Here is a 15,194-nt window from a genome sequence, read left to right on the forward strand (position 1 = left end):
AGCCAGCTGTTTAGATTCACACGTACAAAAGTATTTCATGTTAAGAAAATAAGGCTAATGATGTTTTCCCAAAGTTTATTTCATGCATATTGAGCACAGAGGAGAAGAGTAGCTCTGTTAGAATGAACTGTATCTGTTTTCCCCCACACAGCAAATGCCTGTCATTATTGCTGGCAGTGATGCACAGAAGAAGAAATACCTGGGACGGCTGACTGAGGAGCCTCTCATGTGTGTAAGTATTTAATTGGAAACGATGACATGATTTGATATTTGGAAGAATGCAGCATCTAGTGATATTGCTTGTTCTGCAGTAGTTCAATCATCTACTGCAGAACATGCATACAGATAAGAGTGCCCTCATATATTTTAAGGAATATTTCTTTCCTCTGTAATATTTGATAGGGAAATATTAGATCTTTAACTGTCATGGTTGCTACTCTTGATTTTAGTTAAGTGTCAATGTGCCAAACTGTCATCTAGAATTAAAGTACTTACAAACATTCAGTTCAGGTGTTTCTTGTGGAGAATGATGGCGTCATATTTTGAGGTGCTAATTCTCATTCTTGCTGTTTCACACTTGGGTGCGAGCCTCTGCAGTGTCAGCTGGAGGCTGTTGATTTATCCCTCTAAATCACTAACCTCACTTATGGCTATGAGCTCTGGGTAGTGACCAAAAAAATAAGATGTGGATGCAAGTGGTGGTTTTCTCTGGACTGGCTGGCCCCTTCCTTGGTGATGGGGTGAGAAGTTCAGTCATTTGGGAGGGAGTCCGAGCAGAGGTGCCGTTGCCATATGGCACAATGAGCAAGCTGATATGGTTTGAGGATCTGATTGAGATTCCTTCTTGGTGCCTCCTGGGTAAGGCGTTCTGGGCATGTCCTACCAGGAGGAGGCAGAGATTATGTCTCTTGGCTGGCCTGGGCACACCTCGGTGTGTAATGAGCTGGAGGAGGTGGCTGGGGAGAGGGAGGTCTGGGCTCTTCTGCTTGGGCTGCTGCCTCTGAGACCTGGCCCTGGATAAGCAGCAGATGATCAGGCTCAAACTTCTCCGTGAATGAATTTCCATAATTGGGACTGAAAAGGCTACCCAGTGAGACTTCCTGTTTCTGTAAGGGAGAGTTCTTACTAAACTGTTTCTGCTAATTTAATGAGGAATTCTGTGGACGGAATTCCGTAGACCTCAGTGGAAATCTGTAATATTCAGTGGACTCACGAGCTTATCTAGCAGCACTACTGGATGACCTTTATCAACATTAGCAAATGACAAATCATAACTGAGAGATCTTTTAGAGCCTTTCATGCAGCGAGAATTTTAAAAAGAACATTTTGTTTCTCTGGGAAAAACAAATAACCCAACTTCTTCAACTAAACAACAAAGTTGGTACAGAGGCATTAGATCATTAGATTCTGGTGCAAATAAAGAATTTCCTAGATTTTAATGTCTTAATTGTAATCCGCTAATTGTTTTCTCCTTTTTTTGGTAAATGGTTTGTACAGAGGGAGTGGTGTCCAGAGTCTTTACATTCATTGAAATAATTTGGTGTTATTGCAATTAAGTGTTGCTTGTAAATATATTGACACTTTTATTTTTATTTTTTTTTAAGATGGTTTAAAAAGAAGATAATACCTGATTACTTAACTGTCTGTTTGGATAAGTTGATTTATGCTGGATGTCCTGAAGTCCTCTTTGCGTGTCCATCTGTACCTCCTGCCACTCTGTTGTGATGACTTTTTTTGGTGCAAACCGTTCTGCTAAAAAGTGGATCACTACTTCAGTGGAGAGCCCGTCTGATGACTGGTTGCCTACCTTTCGTGCTCTCTGTGCATCCTTTCCATCCACTGGGATCGCCAGTTTGATGTTCCATGCGTATAATCCAGCACCTCCTGTAGACGCTTCTTGAGCTTTATCACAGAAAGTTCTTCTTTATAGGAACTTTTGTAATCTTTAAGTCGCTATGACCCACCTAAAACTTTGAAGGACACTGGCAGGCAGTTACATCACAAATGTCTTTAATATATGGTAGCAGAAACGAACACATTTCAGCCTGTGGCTTCAGTTTCTACGACCTGTGGCTGTGACTCTTTTTAAAGCACCACCTTAACATATGGTGGGCGCAGGTGACGTCAATAATCAACCCAACAACAACAAACACAATGACAGAGCATTTTAACTTTCAAGTTTGTTTATTAATACCCTTTATAGAATAAATGGTAACAAATGAAGGAAAGTTTGTTTGTGTAGGAGACTTTGAACAACAAGGCAGTTCAGAGTGCTTCTTGTTATACCGTCATGCCTTATTTATCTTGTAAAAAGGACCATAAACTCTGTGTTTTACTACTGTGTGCTGACAGCAGCAAACATGCAATGAAAGACGGTGCTGCTGTTCTCAGTTTAACTCCTGTGTGGGTTTCTGCAGGCGTACTGTGTCACTGAGCCCGGGGCAGGATCTGACGTGGCTGGCATCAAAACACGAGCCGTAAAAATGGGCGATGAGTATGTTGTTAATGGGCAGAAGATGTGGATCACCAACGGAGGGAAAGCTAACTGGTGTGTGCTCACAGTTGCTGCTGATGTATTGCAAAGTTGTAGTGATCAGTTTTAAAGGGCATTCGTCCTCAAGGCCACTCTGAATGCTGAAATTTGCACTACTTTTCTATCTGACTACTACAGCAACTTCTGTCTGGTAATTTAGTCTCTAATACTTTTAGGTACTTCCTGCTTGCTCGCACTAACTCAGATCCCAAGTGTTCAGCCAGCAAGGCTTTTACTGGCTTCATTGTGGATGCAGACACTCCGGGAATTCAAATAGGAAGGAAGGTGAGCTGAAAAAGAGTCTTTTAAAACATTAATCACATTCTTCAGTGAGCAAATCATATTTTAAATGTTGCAGAAGTTTGATGCTCTGTTCTCTAAACATTAGACGTGTAATGTCAGATAATTACTTTACTGAGTAGTGCAAATGATAGCGTTGTTTGTTAAAAATTATATGTAATAAAAGGAGGAAAAATGTTCAGTTTGTAAATGTATCCCATTTTAAATTTTATTTTGTTTTTGTGCCTGTAGGAAATGAACATGGGCCAGAGGTGTTCTGACACGAGGGGCATTACCTTTGAGGATGTGAGAATACCGAAGGAGAATGTCCTGATCGGAGAGGGATCTGGATTCAAAATTGCCATGGGTGCCTTTGACATGACCAGGCCACCAGTAAGTTTTCCAGCTGTGACAAAACCTAACATCTGTAACAACTGTGCATAGCTTCATCTTTACAAGAAGTAAAGACATGATTCATCTTTTGGCATCAAATTATATCTGCAAATAAAAGGATTAGAAATTGGAGTGCAAAAATCAGAAGTTATTGGTCTTTAAAGTTGTTAAGCAGTGGATTTTCCCCCCCCTCCCCCTCCCCGTCATTTGAATCTAATTTAACTTGCTACAGTTTAAGGGATGTATATTGTGCTCCTGGAGAATTAACAGCTAAGGAGAATATCTTATTATTTTCACTGTCTAATATTGATCAAAGTTGTCTCTGAGCTTGTAGTTTGAGTGTGACTCAGCAGTACAAAGATGCACTAGTGTGGGCTCTTAAATTTTCAAACGTGTGCTAACAAATATGAACCATGATTTAAATGGTGATAATTGGGTGCCAGTTTGGCTCAGTGGTTGACCATGTGATTACATGGCCAGAAAAGCAGCGGTCCAGGTTAAAGTCTGACCTCCTGCCCTTTGCGGCCTGTTTTCCCCTCTCTCCCCGCTTTCCTGTCAGTCCACTGTCTCTATCCTATATAGGCAAAATGCCAAAGAAAACCCTGGCTTTGTTTCAGTTTATGAGCTGCCTCTGTTACAACAGGAACTTTGAAATGTAGTAAAACATCAGCAGGAAACTAAACAAGGACTACAGTCGATGCAACATCACCAGATTTAAGGACAAAAGTTTAAACTTGTAGCTGAAGATTTGTCTGAGCACGGTTGTTCATGTATTTGCTCCAATGCAGGTGGCAGCAGGAGCTACCGGCCTGGCACAGAGGGCACTCGACGAAGCCACCAGTTACGCTCTGGAGAGGAAGACCTTTGGCAAAGTTATTGCTGAGGTGTGTTCAAGCATTTTGTTTGTCCTTTAAAATCTGGGTATCCTTAGTTGGACTGCTTTTGTTTTAAACTCAGATGAAGAAAAGATCAACGTGCTTCTTTTCTTGTTTCGCAGCACCAAGCTGTGTCCTTCCTCCTGGCTGAGATGGCGATGAAAGTAGAGCTGGCTAGGATGGCGTACCAGCGTGCTGCCTGGGAGGTGGACCAGGGCCGCAGAAACACCTACTACGCTTCCATCGCCAAGGCCTTCGCAGGGGACATCGCCAATCAGGTGGCCTCTGATGCTGTTCAGATATTTGGAGGCAACGGCTTCAATAGCGAGTACCCTGTAGAGAAGCTCATGAGGGATGCAAAGATCTACCAGGTGGGTGACAATAATGTGCAACTATCCACTACTACACCATCTCAGCTTCATCTTCTTTAATTAATCTGATTTCTTTTGTAGATCTACGAGGGCACAGCTCAGATCCAAAGGCTCATTATTGCCCGAGAACACCTGGGAAGAGCCAAGAAATGAAGTCTGCTCATCATCATTTAAACTTACTTTTCATGTTTGGTATACATAATGTATTTGTTTCTGTTCTATTTGGCCACTTGAACTCAGGATAACAATCAAAATTTTGCATTAATGTCACTTCATCCTACTGCGGTTTTCAAGAGTGATCCAGATCAACAAGACTCATCAGCCTCCTTTTGCCTCAGAATTCACGATGCCATAAGTTACACCAATCCATCAAGTCGCAGAATATGACACAGCTATGTGCTGATCACAGAACAGTTTCTGTTAATGATGATGGTGGGGGCCTATTGTGTAGCATTAATAGTGTGATCTACCAATTGCCTGTTGTGCTGTGAAGCTTCTACTGATGAACCAGAACTGTTGGGACTAAAGTTAGTGCAAGCCTAGTCCTTTTTTCTAACCTTCAGCCTTACTCTGTTGCTGCAGTACTTGAACAGTGCGATTTGGTGTTTGATCACATTCACTCTTCTTTGCATCAGGAGTTTGATAAATGGTCATTAATTTCTTCATGCCTTACTCTAAGCCTTTTCTCTCAGTTCTGACTCTCATACTGATCTTTGCTTGTTTTTTAAAAACAAAAGGTTTTAAATGTAGAAATGAATTTCTTGCCAGAATGTGTAAACATACTGATGAGTGTAAAATTGCATGCTGTCTGAAAACAGTTTGATTTTACATTTAGCTGCTGTCTCTTCCAGATTTCAAATGAATATCCAGTGTAAAGGGTCAGCTTTACGGCTTACCTGTGCAGACAAGGCACGTGTGGATGAGCTGACGATAGACCGTTGTCACATCATAGAGAATTGTGTCCAAAAATTGTCACTGAATAAATTATTTCATTCAGTCTAAACATTTATTTTTCTTTCTTCTCCTTTCTCCCATTTGCTAAATAAACAAGCAATTTGAGTCTCTTCTAAATTTCATTTCTTCTGAGTCCTCCACGTGCTGAGAGAAAGCTCATTACCTAATGACAGAGGATTCACAACCATGTTGTTTTTTTTTATTTTTTATTTCTTTTTATTGCAAGCTTCACTTGTTAGGAATCTGTCAAATATTCATATTTATTAAAACAACTTCTTTAACTTTAAAAAGTCTGCTTCATTTTCAGTTCTGTAATTGAAGTAATCTGTGTAGATAACAGCCATATAGTCTTCAAGACACAACAGCAGCACTAATGTCCTTTATGTAAAGGCTAGTTGTAAGACACATTGCTCATGTGTGGGTTGGTTAGAATCCAGTCTTCTAGGGGGACAGAGTGGGGAGTGAGTTGAGGAAGGAAGGAGTTCAATATTTTGAAGCTGTGTATCAGTCTGATGGAGGAGGTCACCACAATACTGACTGCTAGGCAGGTGTTACAGTTGTCGAGGAGGGAGGGCAATGAAGCAACCAGTGATCTTTTCTGCTGCATTTACTATGTGATTCAGGTGGAGTTTCCAAACCACACAGTGATGTAGCTGGTCATAGTGTTTTCAGTGGTGCCTTGCTCGAAGTTGCACATGATGGTTATGGAAAAATAATTGCAGTGGGAAATTTCCCCCCAACACTGCAAAAATAAATGACTCGAGTAAGATACCTGAACATTTGTGCTTAAATATATTCGAGTAACAAATATCACTTCAAATATGAGGATTTAGGCTGCAGTTCTCCTTCCAAACCAATAGGTGGCAATAACGCGCTCCAAACCAACAGCCCGAATTGTTGTAGAAGAGGAAGAAGGAAAACGCCGGATCATGTCAGAATGGTAACTAGCGACCTGTTTCCAGTGTGATAACGAGTGTAGTTTAGGATAACATTACAATAAAATATTATGTAAGTGTGCTCTTTCCTCTAGTCTATCCAAACTTAGTCCCACACAAGCGAGCTAATCAGTGAAAGCAGCTAGCAGAGTGGCTAAGATGTTAGCATGTAGCAGCCTGTCAACAAGCCGTGAATCATGTTAACAGTCAGCCATTTATCTGCTAAACAGGGGTTAACTCAGCGCTAGATTATGAAAAGGAAGAAGCCAAGTTTGATTTTTTTTTCAGGTTATTGAGTTTTAAGGCTGTCTGACGTGTTGTTGATGTGTGTTGAATTTCAGGGGACCCAGGTGAAAGATGTGATCATAAAGCCCGACGCTCCCAGCACGCTGCTGCTGGAGAAACACGCAGACTACATCGCTGCCTACGGCTCCAAAAAGGACGACTATGTGAGTACAGGCCTCATCAGAGCCTTGATATCTGTGTTTCTATTCAGGGCTTGGCCACTTGCAAGAAAAGGGTGGTCGTTGTCATCCCGCCGACAATGATCCTACCCAAAGAAGATGAGGAGTTACTGAATGGGATGAGAAAGTGTGGGACTCAAAGGGGTCGCTGAATGGGTGGTCTTCAAAACCTCCAGATAACAATCCAGTTGAGCTTCTGTGGTAGACTTTGGAGTTCAGAGGGGCAATCACTAAAAAGCAGCCAATGTTTTTGAATTAACGCTGCTGACCTTTGGTGTTTTGTCAGGAGTACACGCTGTCTGAGTACTTGAGGATGAGCGGCATCTATTGGGGGCTGACTGTGATGGACCTGATGGGGGAGCTACCCAGAATGAACCAGCAGGAGATCGTAGACTTCATCAAAGCTTGTCAGCACGAGTGTGGAGGCATCAGCGCCAGCATCGGACACGACCCCCACCTGCTCTACACCCTCAGTGCCGTCCAGGTAGCAGATTACTCTCGTATTCTCTACAGCTTTAATTCTAGATGATACACTGAACTTTTAAATATTTATACGTGCTTTAATATTTCTGAATTGGCCCCTCTTTAGCAAAATTTTTTAGCAGTTCTAGTGTTTATTCTTCTAGATGTTTATTTATTTTTCTTCATAGTGCTGCTTATATTTAGCTCAAATAAACATCTCAAATTGTGTCCCATAGTGTCTGGTCTGTAAAGGAACTTGAATGGTCTGCACATGGTGTATTTTATGTTCTCTTGTTTATTAGTATTTTGTGAACTCTCTTCCTCAGATCTTGTGCTTGTATGACAGCGTAGATGCGATTGATGTGGACAAAGTTGTGGAATATGTCAAAGGGCTGCAGCAGGAAGATGGCTCTTTTGCGGGGGACAAGTGGGGTGAGTGAGTTTTACTCTCACATCCCACAATACATGTGCTTCTAAGTTAGGGAAGAAATAAATAAAGCTAAGAACAATTTTTCTAATTTTTTTTTGTCTTTGCAGGAGAAATAGACACACGGTTTTCCTTCTGCGCTGTTGCTACACTCGCATTACTGGTATGTATGTTAGTCTTTCCATGTAAATTATTATTTACATGATTTATTATTTAACTTAAAACTTTTTATAGTTGAACCTGTTTTAGAAACTCGGCAGTGTTATGTGGGAGCATCGGACTTTATTTTGTGTCCATAAAATGAGGCTAAATAAATAATAAAGTTACACAATATCACAAAGTTCATCAGTTGACTCAACAGCTCTTTCATTCTTAAGTCTTAACAAGCATGTTTTAATAAACTGTTAATTTAAGCTCATTATACTTCATTTTAAGATGTTTTTTGTTTCCCAGGGCAAGATGGACACGATCAATGTTGACAAAGCCGTAGAGTTTGTTTTGTCATGTATGAACTTTGATGGAGGCTTTGGATGCAGACCTGGTTCTGAGTCTCATGCTGGTCAGGTGAGTTCACTGATATACTGATATTTACTCCCACAGAAAAGTTTGGAGACTCTCAGAAGTGTTTTGTTTCTATTTGATAGAAAATAGAATTGAGCAAAATTGCAATTATTTGTCAATAGATTCAATAATCATAACAATTTCATTTTTTAATGAATTGCTGTCAGACAGTAAATTAATCTTTTTGAACAAAAGCAGCAAAACTCTTTCAAGTTTCAACCTAAAATAAAATAAAGGAATTATATGTTAAGTTAACACTTCCTGCCTGATTTGCTCCTGCACACCAGTCTTGTTGAATGAAGCTGACTTATAAATGAGGCCAAGACAGTTGCAGTGTAAGGATGACGTGTTCAACCTGGATGGTGGTGAATTTGGCACTTTAGGATCAGTTGTTATTTAAATCAATTTCCGGTGTTTTCCTTCCTGTCTGTCAGATTTACTGCTGCACTGGCTTCCTGTCGCTCACTGGCCAGTTACACCAGTTAAACGCTGACCTGCTGGGGTGGTGGCTGTGTGAGAGACAGCTGCCGTCTGGAGGCCTGAATGGTCGACCTGAGAAGGTTTGTGCCAAACACTGTGAAGTATTGAGTTACTTATTGAAAGTATCTGGTTTTATAGTTTGAAGTTCAGACTCCTTCGCAGTTGAAGAGTTTGAGCTATAGAAGCAATAATGCAGATGGAACAGGCTGATGATTTATTGGATTACCTGGTAATAAATACAGTTTTTAAGATTAAATAAAATATTAATGTGTCTGAAAGGAGGAGATCAGCTTCCTCCAAAGGGTGGCTGGGTTCTCTGTCCTCTTTGGGCCTCAAAGTAGAGCCACTCCTCCACATCAAAAGGAGGCAGTTGAGGTTGTCAGGCATCTGACTAAGACTGACTGGGCTGACTGACTTGACGCCTCCTAGTTGAGGTGTTTCAGACATATCCTACCAAGAAAAGTGGAGCTGAAGGAGGTGGAGTGGGTAGAGGGAGCTCTCAGTGTCTCTGCAGACTGCTGCCTCCATATTCTGAACCGGCATGTGGCAGAAAATACGTGCAACAGCTGTGGTTTACTTTCGGTATCATTCAGCTTCCAGATGTGTGCTACTCGTGGTGGGTTTTGGCTTCGCTGAAAATCATCGGCAGGATCCGCTGGATTGACAAAGACAAGCTGCGAAAGTTTATTTTGGCCTGTCAAGACGAGGAGACGGGAGGTTTTGCCGATAGACCAGGAGATATGGTGAGAAGAATTTTAAGAATCTAAATTTGAATATTTATGTTTTGGACTGAAAAAAAGTCTTTGCATGTGAGGTAAAGCAGGTGGTTTCAAAGACACTGAGTGTGAAGTGTTTTGGTCCACTTCTGTGGCCCACTTTTGTAGTATTTTCTCTATAATCAGTCTTATTGATTCCTATTAATCCTCCTTTGCAGGTGGATCCTTTCCACACCCTGTTCGGGGTTGCAGGTCTCTCCCTGCTTGGAGACGAACAGATCAAACCGGTGAATCCGGTGCTGTGCATGCCCGAGGACGTCCTTCAGCGTATTGGCCTGCAGCCTGACCTCCTCAGCTAACCCTCTGATGCATCACACAGACACTTTTTCCACCCGCACAAAACAGAAGCTCATGGCACGGCTGGATTTCGGGTGCACAGAGTCTCACAGTTTGGACATGACTTCCTCTGAACCTCTCTGTTTTAATCCTCCTGCTACTCATCGAGTCGGTGTTCTTGTGTCACTGCAACGAAAGGAGGGGCTTAAAAAGATGCTTTGAAGTGTCATCATCTTTGCAGAAGGCTGGAAATCATGCAAAAACATTCAACAACATGCAACAACAACTTCTCAACTTACTCACTATGTCAGTTTGAGGGGGAAAATGTGAAAGTTTGCTCACAGTTAAAATGTTTCATCTTCCTGATGTTATCACCTTCCAGCTTGTCCTCTAGCCAAGAAGCTATTAGTGTTATGAGTTTCTTTGGCCAGAAGTTCCTTCTATTCTGTCCTATCGTGCTTTATTATCATGTTTGTTACTGGAATGACTGGGAATATTCATAGCTTATCAGCTTTGACCTTGAGAGTGAAGAATCGAAGCGATGAGTCAGATGAATTCAGCTGAGGGAGAAAAGGTAAAAGTTAGATTTGCTGTTTTAGTATGTTGTCACACATAAAGCTAGAGCGTTTTCAATTTCCTGCCTTTAGCTTATTATGTATTTGATAAGAGCATGTGAAGAGCAACACTGCTCAGTAGGCTTTAGAAGTGGAGATGCGTCATAGGACAGCTTTCTCCATGCATTAAAATAAACCCTACACAGACTCTTATTTTGGCGGGCTTTATGGAAAGAGAAAATGTTCTCTTTGTGACTGGAACCACCCAGATCTTAAACACTATCATTGGTATGTTTAATGTCTTATCCAGGATCCTAGTTACACTATTTATTTAAATGTATGTTGCTCAGTGCAGCTGTGTTAGATTTGCCTCCACAGTGCGTGCAACATGAAATATTTCCAGTCTTACCGTCAAATGAAATGGCTTTTCAGACAGCTTCACATTCACTTTGTGCACTCTTCTCGTCTTACAGAATTAAAATTCTATCTGTTCTTTGTTAAAGTGTCAATAAAGAGAGACATTATCAGTGAGTTGGTAAAGCATTCGTTCTTATTAGTTTTCCCCTTTTAAGGGCTTTTAATACTTAGTAAATGTCATTGCTATACAAAATGAATAGTCACATAGAGAGACCCCTGTGTTATTATAAGTTTTAAAGTTCACTTTTCAATGGATTCTGCTCACTAAACATATTAAAATAAAAAACAAATTGACTTCGTCAGCAAACAAAGATGATGCAGATAAATAATGCCAGTCATCGGAGTTTTATCTTCCCGTAATTGTACATTCTGGATATGATTCAAACTTGCAACAGACAAAAATGATGTCAAAAACGAGATTTTATTGTCGGGATGAAAAGGCCGCTCAAACCCATAAAAGCATCTTCAGATCAAGCATTAAAAGGACCATATGATTGATGATGATGTTGTTTTGCTTTATTTCTGTTTGATTGTTTAAAATATACGTTTTGTGTCATTAATATGAATTTGATTCCAGGAGGAAACACAAATCCCATGGGGTCAGGAAGAGCTTCTGATGTAAAAATCAGCCAAATCAAACACGCGGCGCCGCCTCTGTCGCTGTTGGACCCCGTGTGATTAACTGAGCAGCTGGAGCTTATTTAAAATACAAGTTGAAACTTGACTCTAATGAAAATGAAAAGAAGGCAACTATATTGAGACTTTTTCTCAAATCCGAATAGTAAACGTGTAAGTTAAAGTCTACTTTTACATTAATTATAAGTGATACAAGTTTAGAGTCTCCATAGTGTTTTGGTGAATAAATTTGAATAATGCCCCACAAAGACTTAAACTAAACTTGGGCTTTGAATTTTCAAATCCCATAGCAATTCATCTCTAACATGCACATCGAGTCTATTTACGTATTTGGGCTTCAATTTAGAAGAATCCATTGTTACCCTGCTGTAGAAGACAAAGTGAGAAAGGTGCCATGGTGGCAATTTACTTCAAACTACATCAAAGTTACACAGAACTTGAACAGCCACAGAGTAAACAAATCCATTTTGCAGACCAGGGTAACAGTTTGGTTTATTTTACTTATTCAGCTAACAAAAGAGGAAGGCCATCTGCTGCCTCTCATGCTCAGGTAAACTTCAATCGACTACCAATAAAATACTAACAGGTTTTTAGATGAAGCTGATTACTCCATGGTGGAAGAAAAGGTGTAATGATCAGCGGTAAGGAGGATTCAGACCTACTGCTGTAAAAATATGAATATAATATAAGAAAAATCAAAAGAGGCAAATAATGCAGAGAAAATACCTCCTTTGTTTTTCTCCTATATTACAGCTAGATTATCACTAATGGACAGGCTGTTTCATTTGGCTCACATGGGGCTAATCATGGTGATACTGAGTGATGATTATTTTTCATTGTGGAATAATGTGCTGATTTCTTGATTAAAGGTTTTGGTTTAATGTTTACCCATAACCCCAAGTAAGCCCCTCACACTGTGATGTTACTTAAAAATGGAAAACTATTTAAAAAATGAAAAGAGGAACATGCATTTTTCACACTGGGTGAGCTGGAGCACTGAAATGTGGGAGATTTTTAAATGAAAGACAATTAAACAACAATTAATATTTTAGTTTTAAATATTGGGGTTTTTTTTTTGCTGTTGGTTTGCTTTTGAAGCTGTAACATGTATCTGCTGTTACTTTAGCATCTTTGCATGTGTGATATGCAAACATTTCATCTTGTGAGCACGGTAACTTAAGCTGTGTGAATCATTTTTGCAGTTATTTCACTCTAAAAAGTGCAACATGACCAAAGGAAAACCTTTCAAAACTCTTCTGCTGCCGTGCCTCAGCTGCTTCAAGGTTCACGGTGCTGTATTCAGAGATTCCCTTCTACATACTGTGGTTGTAACGAGTGGTTATTTGAGTTACTTTCCTATCAGTCAAAGCAGTCTGACCTCTGACATGTGATAGAATGTGAGGTGATTGTGTGGGAAAATCAGAATAGTCCAACCGTTTCTGAAACACTCAGACCTTCCTGTTTGGCAAAAACTCTGACACATTTAAAATCACTCAAATCACCTTTCGTTTGCACTTTGATGGTCAGCTTGAACTTCAGCAGGTCATCTTGACCAAATGCACTGAGTTGCTGCCATGTGATTGGCTGCTTAGAGAGTCTGGAAGCCCAGAGGTTTTAATTATTACTTTGTACCAGAATCTTAAATATTGTATAGACGTCGTTTTCATATGTATGAGCTCGTTCTGCAGAACTAAATTAGCTTTGCCACTAGATGGCAGCCTTACCTTTTTATATATACCGTATATATGTTGCTTTAAGTCTCTCTTAAGTCCGTCATAATTATATAAAACCAACAGACTGGATAGAAATTGTATTAGGCATTAAATTAATGCAGTTCAGTACACAAGCCATAACATGCAGTATACTCTACATTTAGTTTTTGGTTATGCTATTGAAATTTACATGTTTTTGAAGTCAGGTTATAGACGGTGTCATACTGGAGTTTTATTCTTTCCTTTTGCAATCCATAAACTAAATCCACAGTCTGTCATGAGATATTTTAGCTTTAATATCTAATGTTAAGCATTTAAACAGATTGTAGTTAAAGACTTTCATGAATTGCATTGATTAGGATAAAACTCTTTTACTTCCAGCATTAAGATTGATGCTGCAGTAATGAAGCTGGCAGCCCACAGACTCTGCCGATGCTGTGTGAGAGATTGTGTTTCACAGCGGTGGCAGACTGCAGTAATGGACCGGGGTAAAAAGATGGATGCAGTCCGTCTCTGTAATTCTCTCCTACCTGTTTTCCTCCATGTAATGAAGATAAGATTTCCCCCTGCAATGTAACGGCGATAAGAAAATGACACTTTAACTGAAACAATTTTCTAACAAAGGCTTTAATAAAATGTCAGTCTAATGATAAAATGATTGCAGTAACTATGGAGAACGTTATTATCTCCCGGCAGTAATTAGAGCATCAGGATCGTGAAGATGGTGAAGCACATTTTACATTAATACTCTGATGAACTTCATCATGCTGGGAAGTGACTTTAGATAAGACGCCTTTAAAGTTTTGATTCTTGTTAGTGACAGGGTTATTTTACAGCTGTTTGTAGTCCTTTTACATTTATTTTCAGTTTTGTTTTCATGTGTTGTTGCTTTGTGTCTTTCAGTGGTCATTTTGTGTCTGTGTCTAAGCCTTATTTCATAGAGCTGTTAATTCCTGTTGAGAAGCGCCATTAGAACATTGTGAAGGTGTTGAGATATTTAACATGATTGCATGGTCATTTTTAAGCTCTGTGAGTCCAGAGGGACACTTTTCTCACTGTTTTTTGGCTGTCGGTGGTCCTTGTGAATCTGCTTGTGGTCTTATTGGGTCTATTTTTAATACTTTTCAATCTTTTTATGAACTTTTGAGCCTGATTTGGGGGTTTTTTAGTGTGTTTTGGCCTTCTTGGATATACCTGTGGTCATTTTGCATCAGTTTGTTTTGTGTCTTTTTGTAGATGATATCTTAAAATATTTTTTTATGATTTTGCCCCTGGCCTCCCAGCAGTTTCCTTGGCCGCCCTTGTGCCACCTCGTTTAATAAAGCCTGGAATCATGAGGTCCCCCACATCTTCAGCTGTCCTGTTCAATATTCCATCCATAATACTAACAAGCCATCCTTCTCTGACTCTGGCGTGAGGTATGCAGGGGCCAATCAGACCCAAGGTGCCCCTGGCCCTGCCTTCACCTCTACCACCATTCCTGTTGCATGCATTTTTCATCGTGTTATATTCTTAGTGCAATGTGGTGCTGCAGAAAATATACTGGGAGCCTTGTATTTATTTGTGTATTCATTTAGTCCATGGGGGAGCAGTAATCTGTGGGCCCCTGGTGTCTGGGCAGAGACAAACATGCTGGTTGTTAGGCTGCTGAGAAACCCCACTGGCTCTCATTAGTGAGAAAGAGACAGGGAAGACAGAAGGTGGGAGAGAAGCAAAAAAAAAAAAGAAAAAAGTGTGAATGAGAGACAGAGGCGAAGAGTGAGGAAACCAAAGAGAGAAAAGGAGCAGAGAGACAGATGGATGGATCACAGCTTTCACCTCTCTGTCGTATTTGTTTGCAAGGAAAGCCGCAACCCATTTTTCCTCCCTCTCCTCTTCTCAGTCCTGTCACCCTCTCGTTATCTCTCAGCACAAAATACAGAGGATTAGTCCAGGACAGGCAGCTGCAGCCAAACGCTGCTAAACCACAGGCACAGCAGACAATCACTTAATAAATGTTTAATTAAGCCACAGCAATAGAGATTACTCATGAGTTTGGAGCAGTTTTGTTTTTAACTTTTCACCCAGTTTGGTTTTATTCTGCTTCTGT

At 40.3% G+C, this 15,194-nt stretch overlaps 2 protein-coding genes across 3 annotated transcripts in view; both read left to right on the forward strand.

Annotated features, from left to right (window-relative positions):
* acadm (acyl-CoA dehydrogenase medium chain) overlaps positions 1-4,983 on the forward strand; it is a gene marked incomplete in the record, with an annotated part of 7,697 nt that extends 2,714 nt beyond the window's left edge. The window contains 7 exon segments of the mRNA XM_042222000.1: positions 152-232; positions 2,418-2,548; positions 2,710-2,818; positions 3,065-3,205; positions 3,994-4,089; positions 4,203-4,451; positions 4,533-4,983. Of these exon segments, the coding sequence (XP_042077934.1) occupies positions 152-232; positions 2,418-2,548; positions 2,710-2,818; positions 3,065-3,205; positions 3,994-4,089; positions 4,203-4,451; positions 4,533-4,604 (879 nt within the window).
* A 1,223-nt stretch (positions 4,984-6,206) lies between these two features.
* Positions 6,207-10,871, forward strand: rabggtb (Rab geranylgeranyltransferase subunit beta). Of its 2 annotated transcripts, none has more exons than XM_005924543.3 (9): positions 6,207-6,345; positions 6,682-6,789; positions 7,091-7,288; positions 7,593-7,698; positions 7,804-7,856; positions 8,147-8,257; positions 8,689-8,814; positions 9,328-9,477; positions 9,669-10,871. In XM_005924543.3, exons 1-9 carry the CDS (start codon positions 6,343-6,345, stop codon positions 9,807-9,809), a joined length of 996 nt encoding a protein of 331 aa, XP_005924605.1. In that variant the 5' UTR covers positions 6,207-6,342; the 3' UTR covers positions 9,810-10,871. The 2 variants fall into 2 exon arrangements, with proteins under 2 accessions (XP_005924605.1, XP_005924606.1); XM_005924544.3 differs by having other exon boundaries at positions 6,307-6,413.
* The last annotated feature ends 4,323 nt before the right edge of the window (positions 10,872-15,194 follow it).

This window comes from Haplochromis burtoni, unplaced genomic scaffold (assembly GCF_018398535.1).
Source record: "Haplochromis burtoni strain Fernald_Lab_line unplaced genomic scaffold, NCSU_Asbu1 Contig_78, whole genome shotgun sequence".
Lineage (NCBI taxonomy): Eukaryota > Metazoa > Chordata > Actinopteri > Cichliformes > Cichlidae > Haplochromis > Haplochromis burtoni.

Bases quoted from the DNA above. Each gene is read 5' to 3' on its own strand.
- rabggtb (XM_005924543.3), top strand. The intron at 7,289-7,592 runs GTAGCAGATTAC...TCTCTTCCTCAG, and splicing joins ACACCCTCAGTGCCGTCCAG to ATCTTGTGCTTGTATGACAG. The intron at 7,857-8,146 runs GTATGTATGTTA...TTTGTTTCCCAG, and splicing joins TTGCTACACTCGCATTACTG to GGCAAGATGGACACGATCAA.